We start from the raw sequence: 18,859 nt of genomic DNA, 5'->3' as shown, positions 1-18,859 counted from the left end.
CGTAGTATTGATTTTAGTATTTTCCAAAAAAGACCACTTGGGTGAATGAACATAGTGAAAGCCCTGTACACTGAGAGTAAAACACACAAGCTTTTTATGTACAGAGTATAATTTCAAAATGCAATGTTTAAGATGAGAAAGATCAGTTTAAAGCAAATTAACCCCCCTAGCATTAATTACAGATTAATTTCCCTTTTTTTTACTATCTTCAGCAAAGACATGCACCAGAAATATAACTTGCATGCTTAGCAAAAGAAGTTCCTGTTTGGACAAAAAATGATAAAAATGACTGCTCTTGTTGTTGTGTCAGAATATCAGATCAAAGTGCCAAGTTTAGAGAATAAAAAAAAAAAAATAAACATAACAGTAAATTCAGTTTGCATATAATTTGGCTTCTTTTTTATTTTTTTGTGCCCATCCCAGAGGTGCATTATCGTTTTAAACAAGATGACTGGAAAGAACTGAATTTTTCCTATTTCTATGCCAAATTTGGTGTCAACTGACAAAGTATTTGCAGAGAAAATGGCAATGTTAAAGTTTACCACGGACACACAGACACACACAGACAACCGAACACCAGTTTAAAACATAGACTCACTTTGTTTACACAAGTGAGTCAAAAAGCACTCAACATAAATTTATGGCTCAGAGTATTAGCAGTTATGGTACATATCACTTGCTCATAATCACGACAATGAAATGGAGTTATTTGATAACATAAAAAATGAAACAAACAGATGAAACAAAGGAAAAAAAAGTGTTTCACTTTCCTTTTAGGAAAAAAAACAACTTACCCTGGAGATTCCTGGCGATGATAGTCAGCTATTCCAAGAACACATTTTTGCAGATGAGGTGTCAGTTCACTAAGTGCTGAACACATACGGGCCACCATCAGAATTCTGTTCAAGAAAACAACAGTGCATCCTTAAGAAGAGACGAGCTTCTCAAAGCAACAGATGGCTGCTTCATTTGGAATTACTATCACCTGTAAATCCTCAATTAAGTAATGGAACCACTAACAGATGTTGCTAAAGCAGGTGAATGTGCACTGTATTCCATGACAGACATACTGGCTATGAAAAAGACAGACAGGTCAAAAACAATACCAATAGCAGAGTGGCGACTTTGTGATAATGCACCTGACTAGTAAGTGAGCCCTGTACCCTGAGTCTTGCTCAGGATCAGGATTTTTATCCCAACCCCAATAGACCTTCAAAGGTGGTCTGGGTTCTAGTCTTTCAGATGAGATCATAAACTAAGGTCCTGTGTACAACATATACTTAGTCCACATAAAAGAACTCACAGCAATAAAGAGATTGCCCCTTGCAAACTTACATAGAAATATCCATTTGACAGTAAAAAGAATACACTTGCAGACAGAAAAAAAAGAAGACAAAAATGGGTTGGCAATGTTCGGTGGCAATGTACTCTCCCCAAGGAGAGCAACCTAAGTATCATACACTGTAATCTGTTGTGACAAAAAAGTAATGCAATACACTGATTAGCAAATAAAGAGGCACTCTTGACCAAAGCTGAGTTGCTTAAAGGTTTAAGGTCCCATAGCCTTTATAGCCATCGTGGCAGTAAATTCATATCCACTGTGTCATAGGAAGGCAGAGCACAATCCTCTCCTTTTGTCATTTTAACCTTCCCCATTCAAGTCAGGTAAAGTGAGGAAAATGGGAGTAAAGTGCATTTCCCACGGACATAACACCAGGTCGAAACAGGGAATGGAACCTTGACCACTGGATCAGACGTCCAACACCTTCTACCATGGTGCACACTAATCTTCACCTATCCTATAACCAAGTGGAGGAAAGTCAGGGCAAGGCAGATGATTTCCAGACCAGTTCTCTCCATCGGTTCCTGTCTCTCGCAGCTCTCCGGGAATCTAGGAAATTCAGGTATGTCCATTCTTTGATGCTGCCACATTTTCTTTTGCCTACCTCTCTTCCTACTGCCTGGTACGGTGCCCTGCAGGACAGTCTTTGCAAGCCCATCAGATCTTGTGATGTGTCCATACCATTTGAGCTTCCTCCTCATGATGACGGTCAAGAGGTCATAAAGGGGTCCAATGGCTTGGGTGATCTTCTGTCAGACCTCAGTGTTCATGATGTGCTCAGTGTAGGAGATGTCTCGAAGCTTTCGGAAGCATCTCATTTCCATGGCTTGGATCTCCTTCTGGAGGTAGTCCATATTTCGCAAGCACAGAGAAGCATTGACTGAACCTGTGAGCACGTAAGTTTCTCTTTAGATCTGAGTGTGATGTGTTTGTCTCTCCAAATGGGCGTCAGTCGAGTGAGTGCTGCTGTAATCTGTGCTATCCTGAACATGACTTCTGGTTTGGACCTTCATCTGTGACAATGCACCCAGGTATTTAATGACAATAAGTATTTATATAGCGCTGAATTGCTATCTCCAGACGAAGTGGAATTTAAGGCCAGACTTGAAAGAGCTGAGTGCTGAGACCTGAAGAAGCGAAAGAGGAAGTTCACTGCAAATGCATAGTTCAGAGACAGAGAAAGAATGGCAGCCAACAGTAGAGTGTTTGAATCTGGGTATGCATGAACAGACTGGATACGAACCCAATTGTAGAAAGTGAGATGGGGTGTAGAGGTGAAGGCAGCCACAAAGATATGAAGGGGCAGATTTGAGAAAACATTTATATCACTGAGTGCTGTTCTTGTACTTTATTCTGTGTGGGAGACAGGAAGCCAATGGAGATGTTGCAAAAGAGGAGTGATGTGCTCAGATGTTTTCCTTCTGAGGACAAGTCGGGCAGCAGTTTCCTATGCGCCAATGGGACTGAACATATGAAGCAGGCAAACCAGAAAATAGAGTTACAGTTGTCAAGGCAAGAGAGAAACGGAACTGATGCGCCGCAATTGACAACAGCAGGATTGACAGGTCTGACTAATAATTTTTTGCATGTAAAGTGTGTTTTCAAGGACAACACCAAGGTTCCTGACTGAGCTTACTTGAACCTATATACAGATTGCAAAGACTGGCCACTGACTTTGATATCAGTGGTAATGCCGTTGGTGTTATTTGTCATGGTCTTTGTCTTTTCTACACTGATTTCCATTCTGTATGCCTTGGAGAGGATGTCAAGTCTTTTTAGTAGGGTGGAGAGTTTGGCCTCTTTTCCTGTCAAGCCATCAATGTCATCGGTAAACCAAAGATTTGTAACAGTTCTGCCTCTGATGACGACAATGCCCTCATGGTTTTCCAATGCATCCAACATGATAATTATGTTCTGAGAATATGTTGAACAGTGTAGGGGATAGCAGGCAACCCTGTCTGACTCCAACTGTTGTCCTGAACCAGTTTCTGATGGAACCATTGTGGAAGACTGCATTGGTTGCCTTGTTACACAGTTGTTGGATAACTCAGATGATAATGGGGCTGACGTTGTTTTTTCCTTCTAGTCACCAACAAAGCCACATGCCACACTGTGTTAAATACTTTTCTGTAATCTACGAAGACACGGTACAGCGCAAGTTGCTAAAGAACAAAAAATAGAAATAACATGAAATAAAGACATCTTTCTTTTTTTTTTTTTTTTTTTTTTTTGCTGCCCCATCATCTGCACCGTTTCAGTGGCATTACTCTCACACCGCTCATTCAGATTCCCCCATACACGGCCACACCTGGGTTTGTCCGTCACAGTTCCAGCGTCGGCAGTCTGCTGGGAACCATCAATGTTAGGTCGCTAGGAGGCCACACACCAGAGGAGACCCTGCACTGCTGCTGAGTCACTTCGGTGGTGTTTAGTGGTGCCTGTTCTGATTTAACGTACTTAGGACACCACCTACTAAGCCCCCTACTAACGACAATAATGGCTTAGTCGCGGAGCCAGACTGAGTGGAGAGTGGAAACCGCAACCACATCCCTCAAACAACAGCCCCCCATGAATCTGCCGACACTGAAGACATTGACAGGACTCACCACAAGCACAGAAGTCGAAACTGAGGTCACCATGAGAGTAAGGCATGAAAGGCCAAAGACTTTGAGACTGTTTTGTTTATACTGATGATGGAGGAGGAGGAGGAGGAGGACGATGACGATGACGATGTTGCTATGGAGGTCCATTTTGGTTTGGGACTGCGTGACAAGGCTGTACTCTACGCTTCCTGTCATAATGATATCCCGGCGTTAACCAGGCCTGAGAGATACAGACACTTGCAGTGTTGGTCAGGTAATTAGAACAACACACCCAAAGACGCATCCTTGAAGTGGATGACACTCGACCGTGTGGTCCCAGTCTCCCCATTTAAGCCCACAGCACACTCAACTCTGGGTAGGAGTCGGCAACGAGCTGAAAAACCCACCTCCGCTGGAATTCAAACCCGCGTCCTCCCAGCCGTCAGTCCGCGATGCTAACCACAGCGGCTGGTTAAAGACATAAATAATAATAAAGAAAGACAAAGCCCTAATGACTCACAAGACATTCCAACTGAATTTGCCACACAAAGCACCAGCTGCTGTGGTGAAGTGGTTGATGTTGTGGACTGATGGCTGGGAGGATGTTGTTTGAATCCAAGTGCAGCTCCCACCTAGAGTTAAGTGTGCTATAGGCATAAATGGTAAGGCTGGGAACAGAACACACAGTTGAGTATCATCTATTTCACTGATGCATCTTTGGGTGTTTGATCAAATTTCCTAACACTGCAAGTGTCTGTACATTAACCAGGATATCATTATGAAAGGAAGTGTAGAGTACACAGCCTTGTCATGTAGTCCCAAATTTAAAATAGACGCCCCACAACTTTGTCATTATCATCATCCACATTCATCATAAACATGTTTGGGGAGAGTCCTGTCAAAGTCTTTGATGACAGCAGATGGGGGACGGTTGTTGGAGGAAATGACGGTGGTTTCCAATCTGGAGGGGACACTCACTCAGTCTGGTTCTGTGACTAAGTGATTATTGTTGTCAGCATTGGGCTTAGTAGGAGATGTTCTATATATGTTAAATCTGAACAGGCACTACTGTACACCACTGAAATGACTCAACAGCAGTACAGGGTCTCCTCTGGTGTCTTATCTCCTAGCAACCTGACATAGGTGGCTGGTTCCTCATGGACTTACAGCATTGGGACTGCAATGGATGAACCCCGGTGTGACCGTATATGTGGATTCAGAATGAGTGGAGTGGAGGTAATGCCACTGAAAAGGAGAATGTGCCACACAAAAACAAATCAAAACAATTAAAAAATAAAGCATAAAATGACAAACTGAGAAAAAACCAACATTTTAGTTATTTCTGAGTGCTATATTATTTCACACACACCCACACACCTGTTTTTTTCCCCTTTGTTATCAGACTTTATACCGAATTATCAATCAACAAAAAACAACACAGAAACACATATACAATGACACACTATATATGTTTACACACACACACACACACACACACACACTCCAGACACATATATATGGTCTCTTGGCTGACTTGTTTTCTGTGCTGGCTTGTGTGTCTGGATCAGGGATATCCTTCAAGGACTTCTCCCACAAGGTCAGCTGTTCTGTCATGTAATCCACAATCCTGTTCATCACAGACAAGTAAGTAGTCAATCTTTCCATAAATCAATCAGAAAATTACATTCACATTAACTGCTTGTAAATGCCTCATTTGATTACACTCACCAATAAAAAGTTCCAGTAGTCTTTGAATCCATGCTGGAAACTAAATTCACTTGCAACAACCATACAAACATTTTACGAAAAGCCGTATCTTTTCAGCTGATGCTGCAAACTATCTGGGTACTCTTTGCATTTAAAAGTTTTACAAATTTCCATCCAATGTTTCATGGATTGCATTATATACAAGGAAACAATCATGACTGAAACATCAAAATCATAAAGTTATGATAGTTATTTTGTTGGTGTTTTATTCCCTGTACTTCTTTTCTCATTCTGAAATCAGTTTCTCAACTTCTGCCTCAGCTCCCTATTCCCCAGATTTCTGCTTCAAGGCATATCACTGAGAGATAAAATCAACCTTACAAAACTTTTCAGCCTCTTCAGTTTTCTTGTTGGCTGCTTCATCATGTGGAGTGATGGCATAGAGGTAACGTGTCCGCCTAGGCAGTGAGAGAATCTGAGCACTGGTTTGAATCTCGGATCAGCTGCTGATATTTTCTCCCCCTCCACTAGACCTTGAGTGGTGGTCTGGATGCTAGTCATTCAGATAATGATAAACCAAGGTCCCGTGTGCAGCATGCACTTAGTCCATGTGAAAGAACCAATGGCAACAAAAAAGCTGTTCCTGGCAAAATTCTGTAGAAAAATCCACTTCGATAGGAAATACAAATAAAACTGCACGCAGGAAAAAATACAAAAAAAAAGGGTGGCACTGTAGTGCAGCTACATGCTCTCCTTGGGGAGAGCAGCCCGAATTTCATACAGAGAAATCTGTTGTGATAAAAAGAAATACAAATACAAATACAAAGTGCTGCAATGGTTTGAAATATCTGTCTTCTATCCATGTCCCTGAATAAACAGAAGCCCAGCTTTTTGATTCACTCAAATCTTCAAATGATAATCCATATTTGTAATGAAGATAAGTTGATAATAACATTTATTACTTATATGGCGCAAACTCCCCATATAAAGGGCTCTAAGCGCCTCACATAAAGCAATACAAATACAACAGTGTATAATACCATACAACAGCAACATGAGGATATTAGAAAACATGTCCTTATACACCAAGACAATACTACAAATTACACATATTCGTTTTCAAATCATAATATTCAAAGACTCACATACGATACAAAAGAAAACAAATCAGAGCCATATATGTACCAACAACTGCCGTAAGTGCTAAAAAAAAACATCATCATAAGGAAGTGAAGGAAAACTAATTAAAACGTTCAAAAGACTTGGCAAACATTATGACAAAATCAAGTGTTGTATCTGTTTGAACTTCCGAATAAATGTAATATTTTTGATTAACTTCAAGTTGAAAGGCAAGGTACGTATTTCATTTAGTTCTCTTTGTAATGTGGTCCACATGCTGTAAACATTCACATTTCTACAGAAAGTGCTCAGTTTAGTCTCTCTGATTGAGACAAAAAGTTCATCTGTCATCTTCAACAATTCTAATTTCTTTTAAAACTACATTTGTTGCTAGTATTCTGTGCCAGGAACAGCTGTGACATCCAAAGCATGGAAACGTTGGCTGTTTGATGGTGCCGAAGATTGGGAATGCACAGCTGACCTACCAGAGGGGAAGAAACACCTGGAAATCAGCAGCAAGAGCGGCATGAGACCTGACACAGTACTCCACTCCAAAGCAATGAAACAAGCGATTCTGATTGAGCTTACTGTGCCATACGAAAGCAGAATGGAGGAAGCACACATCTACAATACCGAGAAGTATGCTAGTCTGGCCAGCAGCCTGAGAGAATCTGGCTTCCAAGCCAAAGTCTTTGCCATAGAGATTGGTGCAAGAGGGTTTGTGAGCACATCTGCCTACAGCCTCATGAAACAGCTGTCGATTTCTGGCAGAGAGAGGACACAGGCTCTCAAGGCAATGGCAGAAGCAGCAGAAAAGAGTTCCAGCTGGATCTGGTTGAGGAGGAATGAAAGAACACTTCATAAGGATGTACAGTTTTTCTCGCCTGTGAAAATGATCCTTTTCACATCAGTGGCCAAGTAGTGGCCATTCAAGTTACGGCAGCAAGTTTTTCTTTTCCCTCTAACATTTTGGTCCCTCCTTGATACCGTATCCTCTTGATGGGCTTCAGCTCCATTTCTTTCACCATTCTTTGTACAGAAGATTTGCTCACTTGTAAATTGCTTGCAACTTCTCTAAGAGATTTGTGGGTCCCTGGGTTCTCCTGGGAATGAATCAGTTCCTCAAAACAGTCCTTGTTCTCCTCCGAACATGCAGTCTTGGGTCTCCCACTGCCAATTTTACATGCTACTGACCCTGTAGTGCGTATTTTAGTGATAAGTCTATTTACAGTGACATGACTCCACCCCTTGACTGGAAATACCTTTACGAGCCTTATTCCACCCCAGCCTTTCTCCTTGAAACAGTTTTCAATGGTAACCTTATCACTTTCACTCAAAGGCATGGTTGATCCTTCCAAACTGAAACTTTGGACAGAACTGATTTTTGGATACAGACGACAATAAAAATATCAATAGACTTGACATACAGACAGGCTATTTTTTAGACTGACACTGATTGACAGATGCCAACACCTGGCAGCTGGTGTGAACATGAAGGTCACATTGCACAGCTCTGATATTGGATTTTTTGACATGTTGTTTTGAATTTAACAATACTCGCATAATTTGTGTCTGAACTTTTAGATATTTTGCAGACTTGTTGTTGATACCCTAAGGTTACTGTGTGAAAATTTTCAATGAATTCGGTTTCTCTATCACTGAGAAAATACTTGTCAAAAAGCGTTCACTTTTTGGGGGACACCCGATATATATATATATATATATATATATATATATACAGAGAGAGAGAGAGAGAGAGAGAGAGAGAGAGAAGAAAAACTAATCAAAATAACACTACCAGGGGTACATTTGATGCTGTATTGTAAGACTGTTGTTTCCTTTCAACCTTTTTATACTTCAGCACTGATGTCAGGTCAAGTCATTAGATCTGCTACTGGTAACCTGTAATCCAGTACAACCTGTTCAGGGTCGGGTTGCCGGCGACTAAACCGGCACTCCCACCGCTCCCTTCCGGGACTGGTGAGGTGGGTGGCTAGACACCCTTATGGAGATCCATAAAAGGGCGTTGGCTCAGGAGAGCCACTGACGGCCATCTAGCTCCACTGTGCTGTGTGCATGTCACACGCAGTTGGCCCCCGGGGTGTGTCTACCCATGCATGCGAAGTCTGGATCCGGCAGAATCTGCGGAAGAAACCTATCGGTTCAACGGAGAGGAAGGCAGTTACAGCAACGCACTGTGGAGTGCAGAGAGCAAGATGAGACACCGAAAGGATATCTTGGTCATCCACTGCATCCGTGCTCATCCTCCAGTCGTCTCGACTTAGTCTTGCCACTGGAAATTGGTGGACCCGGACGAGAGAGTGAGGTCGACGTTGCGCAACTCCTCTTCACTTTAAACAAACTCATTGCGCAAGTCATCAGTCATCCAAAATGACCTTTCATCCTTCATCATTTCATCACCCCCAAGTCCTGTGGCGACAGGCGAGCGACAAAACGACAGGTGTGGGTACACTGGCAGTCGCAGCCGCAGACCTGCACGCAGGCGGCTCAGGCCATAGGGTCGTTCTTCGTCGACAGGAGCAGCGATGGAGCTTGGCAGCCGTCTGAGCGTCTGAGCAGCCCTCTTTAGGAATGCACTGCTCACCTCCCTGGCATGAGGAAGGGGCTAGAAAAGGTGCCCTAAAAATTGCCTGCTCCATATCACCCTGGCCAGCATACCGCGGCTGGCGGGGACCCTACATCAGCGGTCGAAAAAACAAGAAAGAAAAGAAAAAAACAAGGATCGTTCCTCTCACCATTGGTGCTTGGAACATAAGGACTCTCCTGGACAGAGATAACGCGGACAGACCCCAAAGGAGAACGGCACTAGTTGCATCCGAACTCGCCAGATACAACACTGACATCGCAGCCTTGAGTGAGACTCGGCTTGCAGGCGAAGGTGAGCTCTGTGAACAGGGATCTGGCTACACCTTCTTCTGGAGTGGACGAGGAAGCGAAAAGCGACGTGAGGCTGGCGTTGGTTTTGCAGTAAAAACAGCACATGTCAGCAAGCTAGCTGGAATCCCAAAGGGAGTCAACGATAGGCTTATGACCATGAAACTCCCACTGGCATCTGGCCAGAAGCACCTCACCATTGTCAGTGCCTACGCCCCAACCATGACCAACCTGGATGAAGTGAAGGCGAAGTTCTACGAGGACCTTCACTCTGTCATTGCTGCTATCCCTAAAGCAGACAAGCTCATCATTCTTGGGGACTTCAATGCTAGAGTTGGCTCTGACTACATCTCCTGGGATGGAGTGATTGGAAAGCACGGTGTGGGCCACTGCAACCCAAATGGATTGCTTTTGCTTCAGACCTGTGCAGAGCACGAACTGCTGATAACCAACACAGTTTTCTGCCTCCCTACCCGTAACAGGACGTCATGGATGCACCCTCGCTCAAAGCATTGGCATCTCATCGATTATGTCATCGTCAGGAAAAGGGATAGGCAAGATGTACGTGTAACAAAGACCATGTGCGGCGCTGAGTGTTGGACAGACCATCGCCTTGTAGTCTCGAAGCTGAATATTCGAATCCAGCCCAAGAGACACCCCCAAGGCCAGAAGGCTCCAGAACGGCTCAACATCGCTAAGCTGAAAAACATCACCATCAAACAGTCCTTTGTGGAGCTGCTGGAAGATCGTCTGGAATCCGCCTCTCTGGACAACCAGAATGTGGAGTCTGACTGGAGGACCCTGCGTGAGCTGATCTATAGTACAGCTTCAGAGACCCTGGGACCCATGACCAGAAAGCACAAAGACTGGTTTGATGAAAACTGTGATGAAATCAAGCAGCTTCTGGATGAGAAACGCCGTCTGCATCAAGCCTACCTGAGCAACCCAAAGTCCACATCAAAAAAGGATGCGTACGATGCCATCCGCAGGACTGTTCAGCAAAAGTTACGCCAGATGCAGGATAAGTGGCTGAGTGACAAAGCTGATGAGATCCAGGGATATGCTGACAGCCACGATATGAAGAGGTTCTATGATGCCTTAAAAGAAGTCTACGGCCCCACATCCTCAGGATCATCCCCCCTCCTCAGTGCAGATGGGAATACCTTGATCACCGAGAAGGAGAAAATTCTTGAACGCTGGGCTGAGCACTTCAACAGTGTTTTAAATCGCCCTTCTTCCATAAATGATGAAGCCATAGACCGTCTCCCACAAGTCCCCATCAACGAAGCACTGGACGATTCGCCAACACCTCTTGAGACCCAGAAAGCAATCCGTCTGCTATCCAGTGGCAAAGCACCTGGCTCAGACTCCATACCAGCAGAGGTCTACAAGGATGGAGGCACTGTGCTGACTGAGAAGCTCCATCAGCTGTACTCACTCATGTGGAAAGAAGAGACGATCCCCCAGGATTTCAAAGATGCATCTATCATTCACTTGTACAAGCGAAAGGGGAACCAGCAAGCCTGTGATAACCATCGGGGCATTTCCTTGCTCTCCATCGCAGGCAAGATACTTGCCAGGATCCTACTAAACCGCCTCACAGCACACCTTGACCAAGGTCATTTGCCTGAGAGCCAATGTGGATTCCGGAAAGAGCGCGGAACCACCGACATGGTGTTTGCTGCAAGGCAGCTGCAAGAGAAATGTCAGGAGCTAAATGCTGATCTGTTCTCCACCTATGTCAACCTCACTAAGGCCTTCGACACCGTGAGTAGAGAGGGACTGTGGAAGATCATGGCCAAGTACGGATGCCCTCGGAAATTTATTTCCTTGGTCAGCCAATTCCATGAAGGCATGCAGGCTCGAGTCCAGGACAATGGCGAAACATCTGCTCCTTTTGCTGTCACAAATGGTGTCAAGCAAGGCTGCATCCTGGCTCCAACGCTGTTCAGCCTCATGTTCTCTGCAATGCTTACTGATGCCTTCAGAGATGGCGATGTTGGAATCGGCCTAAAGTACCAAACAGATGGCAAGTTGTTTAACCTCAGAAGGCTTCAAGCAAAAACGAAGGTCATGACAGACATCATCAGAGACTTTTTGTTTGCTGATGATTGTGCCCTCAACGCTGGATCTGAAGCTGACATGAAACTCAGCGTCGACAAGTTTGCCACTGCCAGCAGGAACTTCGGCCTTACCATCAGCACGAGGGAAAACTGAAGTTCTCCATCAGCCAGCCCAGGGAAACCCTACGTGAGCCCAACATCACAGTCAACGGTCAGAGACTCAGTGCGGTGGAGCAGTTCACATACCTTGCCAGCACACTGTCACGAAATGCGACCATCGACGATGAAGTGAACGTCAGGATTGCAAGAGCAAGTGCAACTTTTGGTAGACTCAATGCAAATGTCTGGAACAGAAGAGGCATTAGTCTTGAGACCAAGCTAAAGGTCTACAGAGCAGTAGTTCTCCCCACACTACTGTACGCCTGCGAAACTTGGACAGTGTACCAACGATATGCCAAGAAGCTGAACCACTTCCACACAACATGCCTCAGGAAGCTACTGAACATCAAGTGGCAAGACAGGACCCCAGACACAGAGGTGCTCGCAAAAGCCACCCTTCCCAGCATCTTCACCATCCTGATGCAGTCCCAGTTTCGCTAGGCTGGACACGTGGCACGCATGCCAGACCATCGGCTGCCCAAAAGGCTCTTCTATGGCGAGCTGCAACAAGGGAAGAGATCACACGGAGGTCAGAAGAAACGCTTCAGAGATACTCTGAAAGTCTCTCTGAAAGCGTTTGATATCAACCCTGATTCCTGGGAGGAATCTGCAGTGGACCGTGACAAATGGCGCGCTGCTGTGCACAAAGGCGCCAAGTTGTGCAAGGCCAACAGGACTGCTGCAGCTGTTCAGAAGAGGCAGGCCAGAAAGTCACGGGCAAACAAGCTCCCTGACAATGGTATGCCTGTCTTTGTCTGCCCCAACTGTCAGCGAACATTTCGTGCACAGATTGGACTATTCAGCCATCTGCGCATTCACAGATAGATTCATGAGCATCCTCCCCCCCACCGCACCACCACTCTCCCCCCATCCCCCAGCTGGATGACAACGATGGTCATCATCGATCTCGATGGACATACCACCACACCATTACAGTCAGAAAGTGAAAATGAAGACAGGGAACATTTGAAACTTTGACAGATCTATTATCATGATCATAAAACATTGAAAAGCCAATCAACTGCTTAGGTTCAACAAACATTAGTTTCTGGTGGTGAGCAAAAATATTATTTGGATTGATATATCTAAATACTGGAAACCACACCCTCTCTCTCCCCAGAACCCTGCCTTTTTCAGATCCGTTTTTAGTAGGAATCACACTTGAGCCGTGAAGGCTTTGGCTCTTGGGTTTTTTGTTGTTGTTTTTCTAATCATTATTTCAGGGAGTGCACCTTATATACAGGAGCCACTTATAGACTGGAAAATACTGAAGACTAAATGACAGAATCAAGAAAAAAGTGTATCAAAAAGTCCAAGTATCCTCTCCTTATGTTAGCACACCCTGATGGGCACAAACTGGTACGCGCACACACACACACACACACACTGAGAGCCAGTCACACACTCACAGTTGTTTCAAAGCAATATGGGCATTTTTGTACTTCGCATCATCAATAAAGCCATATAACTTCACCAAGCAGTTTCTGAAATTTGCAATGAAAAGAAGTGAGTGCCAATATGAAGCAATAATGACCTTCAACTTGATGAAATCTCTGTTCATTCTAACGGACTCAAATTTGCATTCCATAAAGGAAGTACAATATTCCATTGCTATCAACTAATATGTGTGAAGGAGGGCAATGCCACTGCAAAATATGTGGCATCATGAAAACAAAACAAAAATAAGTCCAATACTCACTCTACAAGAGCCTTTGAGGAGGCCACCTGGCAGAAAAGCAAGATATCTGCAGTGCTGGCAAAACGGTCAAAGGGACTGTTCTCTGCTGTCTGAGTCATGACCAATTCCATGGAGAACTGCAGATAGGACTCACTGTCTTCCAGTAGGGTCTTCAGTTTGCCCTCCATACTATGGCATAAACTGAACAAACAAGAGCATAGGTTCCAAAACTAAGCCAATTATTCACAATGGGTGATAATCAATCAACAAAATAAGCAAAATAAACAGATCACTAATCAACTGATAGATCAGTTGCATATCCATGTTATCCATAATTTTCTTTATTCTCCCCACCACCCCATCCCCCCCCCCCCCCCCCCCCCCCCCGCCACCCTATCACTGGAAATGATCCTGTTGCTTTTCCTGGGTTTTTTTTCTTCTCTGATAAGGACCTGCAGCTAGTTGTGACTTTCATGTAAATTTTCCAGTTCAAATCAACTTCTGTCTCTTTATGGATTTTTTTTTTCCACAAGTGACTGTATTCAAAATACCCATTTTTGCATTAAAAGCATAATCTTAATCTTGGTTTAAATATTTTTTGGAAAACAAAACTTAACTGAGTCCAAAGCAGATGATGCAGAAGCATATGTAAAGACTTCCAAAACTCACAGTCAAAATGTGAGCCTGAATCACACACAACATAAAAAAACTGGGGACTGTTCAATTTTTCGTAAAATCGGTAATGCGAAAAGGGATTTTGTAGATTTCTCTTACTCCCCCACAAAACAACTGTGACTGCAGTTTCGAAGTCTGAAAAATAAAAGAATATAATAGTTACAGCTGTTTCTGTGCAAAATTCGTCATCAAAATTGTCATCAAGCAGATGAACATTATGAAAGAAAGAGAAAAAAAGAAACTTGTATCAAGCCAGGAAATGAAACGAGGTACGTTTACAAAACAGCAATGTCACTGGTGTATTGTGGACTGCTGTGGAATACAGTGCTAATTTAATTTTTTACTTTCCCACCAGTCTCCTCGATTCCCATTGAGGATCTGTACATTTACAACATTTCAATAAATAAATGTAATAAATCATCATCTGCATTGTAGTACGTGTCACTAAAAAGAGCTGCCTAATGTTGAGAAAGATTGAATTAGTGTTCAGAACAGTTGCAATCTCTTCCATTCTGCACACATCTGGAACATCTGAATCTGATAGATTTCTTCAGAATTCACAGGTAACTTACATGCTGACTTCGCTGATGTAAAACAAGAGTGTGACTCTTTCAAGTAAAATAAATATCCGATGAAGATACATACAAGTATGTTTTTATTTCAACATTTGAGCAGCAATACTTGTTTTCGGGTTATAATCATGTATCTATAACCCACCTTACACATACTGACATTTATAACATTAACTTTAACATGCATTGGATCTTTTTCCTGTGTATACACAAGAACAGAATTAAAGAAGTCTGTATTATTATGTTGGTTTCAGTTTCAGTTTCAGTAGCTCAAGGAGGCGTCACTGCATTCGGACAAAACCATATACGCTACACCACATCTGCCAACCCAAGCAGATGCCTGACCAGCAGCGTAACCCAACGCGCTTAGTCAGGCCTTGAGAAAAAAAAAAAAAAAAAAAAAAAACCCCAAAAAACAAACGGGGGAATAAATAATAGATAAGCTTGCATAAATAAATAAATAATAATTATAATATAGAAAAAGGTAGTAGTAATAATATTAGTAATACTAATAAAATGATAATAATAAAATATAAATAAATAAATAAATAAGACAACAATGGTGATAAATAAGCGAATAAATGTAAAACATGAAGACACACATTCACACATACACCCACACATGCATAACAGAAATGCACCAAACATGCAGTTTCACAGATATGAAAGCACAGCCAAATACATATAAACGTACATGAGCTCCAACACACACACACACACACACACACACACAATACCTTGCACCTCCTTTTATGTTGGTATGTTAGTTTAGTGAATTATAGAGACATTTTAAAACTGTGAAGATTTGTATGTTGTATGTTCCTTGTTCATCAAGACAGCAAACATCAGCACATAGTCTCTTTTTGCCACCACACACACACTACATATATATAACATTTAACAAAATAAATGTGATGGACAAAGCACAAATTCAATTAAAAGTTGCATGGGGTCAAGTCAGAAATAAAGGTTGGGTGGGGAAGAACTTGGGCGCCTTGCTCATCAAGTTAGGTTATGATAAGCTTGGCTTTGAGGGACCAGTAATATTGTGAAGTAGCAGTGTTCTACTGTAGCTCACAGCTGGTGCCACTTGTACATGGACTCCATCACTTTGTGAAGAACTGTTTCCACACTGTAATGAGTAATGAATATGGACTTCTCTGGTAGAATATCAACAATATCAGGTGTTCAAAAAAAGATAAAGGTATCTTCTGGTCTCTCTTCATCAGCAGACATCCACATCTGATTAAAGAATTTTTTTGAAAATACCATAAAATAATACCCATGCTTTATCAACTGTAATCACATCACACAGACATCTGAGGCCATCTGACCCAAACACTGAGAGTTATTTCAAACATACAACCCGTTTTTTATTCCTGATTTTCTGTTTACACACTGGGTATCCTTATTGTAGCTTTTTTTTTTCAGATCAATGTCATGTCACAGAATCACTCTGAGTATTCCAAGATTACAGTCTCATTTACTTCTCAGACTGAAATTGAAGATCTTCCACTTAAAGCAGTAAGATCATTTCTGTCACTGGTCATCTTGGTTTGAAGGTTGGTACTCCCAGCTTTAATTGTTAATCAATCTGCAGACTTGTGGTAGGACTCACAAAAACTCCATAACTGTTTCCAAATCCAGTCTTTTTCACTGATTCATCTCCATGTTTCCATCTACCAGTAGTAAGACTGTAGAACTGAATTAACTCCTTTGTCAGATCTATTTTAGCCAAGCACACACACACACACACACATATATATTATTTTAATGATGATTTGTGGAATAATATATATATATATATACATCATTTTAATGGTGATTTGTGGAAATCTACATCACTGATGTCATTATTTTGTGCAGGTAAAAGGAGCAATGACAACCATAAAGTTCGGTCTGTAAGCCACAACTTTTTCTCCCAGCTTCAACCTCTGCGGCTAATACAATGATGCGGCTTATTTGAGGATTTTAACGATCCCGGGAGTGTCACGTTCTTGTCTATTTTAAGCTTCCCTTCAAGTTCAACTCACCAAAATCATGATCTCTGTCCATGAATTTTTGGATGAGCTTCAGGTTAGTGTGCTAACTGTTCACAATTTAAAAATCAAATCTGCACACACTACAGCCTTCAGATCAACATTCAGGTCTACTCTGCTCAAGCGCACACCATCATCATGCCGAAAACGCGACGAAATGCCTATGAAGCAGCCTTCAAATTGAAGGCAATCGACCTAGCAGACGACAGTGCCAGCAACGAACCAGCAGTGACCTCCACCTTGTGTTTATGTTCATCAAGTGAAAGTGAGGCTGAAGTCAGTGACTAGATGGTGGAGAAAGCTGCGCTGGTTCTCTTCAACTCAGACACTGAAGACGAAGATTTCAGTGGATTCAGTGAGCAGGACGACGTTGAATAAATTTGACTATGCCTAAATTATGGATCTTATTTTCGTTGTGTTTATATTTGTGTGTGTGTGTGTGTGTGTGACTAGCAGTATTTTCGCTTGTTTTTCTTTGTGTTGTTTCTGCTTGTGTTTATTTCATAACCTACAGTATTGACAGCTTTTCTGTAGTATTGGTATGTGTTTCGGTACCGGTAATAAGTGTGGCGTATAAGCCAGTGTGGCTTATGTGTGTATGAAGTTCAATTTTTTTCAAAATTTAGTGGGTGCAGCTTATATACCAGTGCGCCCAATTGACCGAACTTTACAGTAAATTTTATTGACTCACTTGTGTAAACAAAGTGACTCTATGTTTTAACCTGGTGTTCGGTTGTCTGTGTGTGTGTGTGTGTGTGTGTCTGTGTGTCCGTGGTAAACTTTAACATTGACATTTTCTCTGCAACTACTTTGTCAGTTGACACCAAATTTGGCACAAAAATAGGAAAAATCCAGTTCTTTCCAGTCATCTTGTTTAAAACAATATTGCCTTTCTTGTTATAGTATGTAATCCATACAGAAACGGACAAAAATGGGAATCTGCAGCCCTTTCAGACATTAGTCATTACTTGATAGGCTCTCAGTTATTGCAATATATTCTGTTTAATTCTAAAAAAATATTTTTAAAAATCTAAAAATAAAAAAAACCAAGAAAGGCAAGGCCTTCAAGACTCACTTGTGATACACTTTTTAAAAAATCCAAGTTTTTATGTATTGAGTATAATGCATTTACTGTTATATTTATATTTTTTGTATTCTCTAAACTTGGCACTTTGATCTGATATTCGACCCAACAAAGGATCTGTCATTATTATCATTTTTTGTTCAAACAGGAACTTCTTTTGCTAAGCATGGAAGTTTTATTTATTGCAAACATTTTGGTGAAGATAGCAGAACAAGGGAAATTACTCTGCTGGGGAACTGTTTGCTTTAAACTGATCTTTCTCATCTTAAACATTACATTTTGAAATTATACTCAATACATAAAAAGCTTGGATTTTTTTTTTAAACGTGCATCACAAGTGAGTCTTGAAGGCCTTGCCTCTCTTGTTTCAAATGTAAAGATGAGAAAGATCAGTTTAAAGCAAATTAACTCCACTAGCATTACAGAGTAATTTCCCCTTTATACTATCTGAACCAAAACGTTTGCAAAATAAATAAAAATTCCATGCTTAGCAAAAGAAGTTCCTGTTTGAACAAAAAATGATAATAAAGACTGCTCTAGCTGTTGGGTCAGAATATCGGATCAAAGTGCGAAGTTTAGAGAATATAAAAAATATAAATATAACAGTAAATGCAGTTTGCATATAATTAGACTTCATTCTTTATTTTTTTGTGCCAATCCCAGAAGCGCAATATTGTTTTAAACAAGATGACTGGAAAGAACTGGATTTTTCCTATTTTTATGCCAAATTTGGTGTCAACTGACAAAGTAGTTGCAGAGAAAATGTCAATGTTAAAGTTTACCATGGACACACAGACACACAGACACACACACACAGAGACAACCGAACACCAGGTTAAAACATAGACTCACTTTGTTTACACAAGTGAGTCAAAAATCAGTGCTTCAAACATTGCACTTATCTGATGTTGTGATCTGCACTTATTTGTATTTACTAAAACAGA

The 18,859-nt window shown here is 41.9% G+C and overlaps 1 protein-coding gene across 2 annotated transcripts in view; it reads right to left on the bottom strand.

Annotated features, from left to right (window-relative positions):
• LOC143282024 (conserved oligomeric Golgi complex subunit 1-like) overlaps window positions 1-18,859 on the bottom strand; it is a 324,386-nt gene that overhangs the window by 125,714 nt on the left and 179,813 nt on the right. For both annotated transcript variants that reach the window (XM_076587450.1, XM_076587449.1), the window contains exons 18-20: window positions 13,567-13,746; window positions 5,459-5,551; window positions 795-899 (exon numbers count right to left, since the gene is read on the bottom strand). In XM_076587450.1, coding sequence (XP_076443565.1) covers window positions 795-899; window positions 5,459-5,551; window positions 13,567-13,746 — 378 coding nt within the window. The remainder of the gene's footprint in view (window positions 1-794; window positions 900-5,458; window positions 5,552-13,566; window positions 13,747-18,859) is intronic.

The sequence above is a fragment of the Babylonia areolata genome, chromosome 5 (assembly GCF_041734735.1).
Source record: "Babylonia areolata isolate BAREFJ2019XMU chromosome 5, ASM4173473v1, whole genome shotgun sequence".
NCBI lineage: Eukaryota > Metazoa > Mollusca > Gastropoda > Neogastropoda > Buccinidae > Babylonia > Babylonia areolata.
The sequence above is the reverse complement of the archived record's forward strand: the minus strand, read 5'-3'. Positions and strand labels throughout refer to the sequence as shown.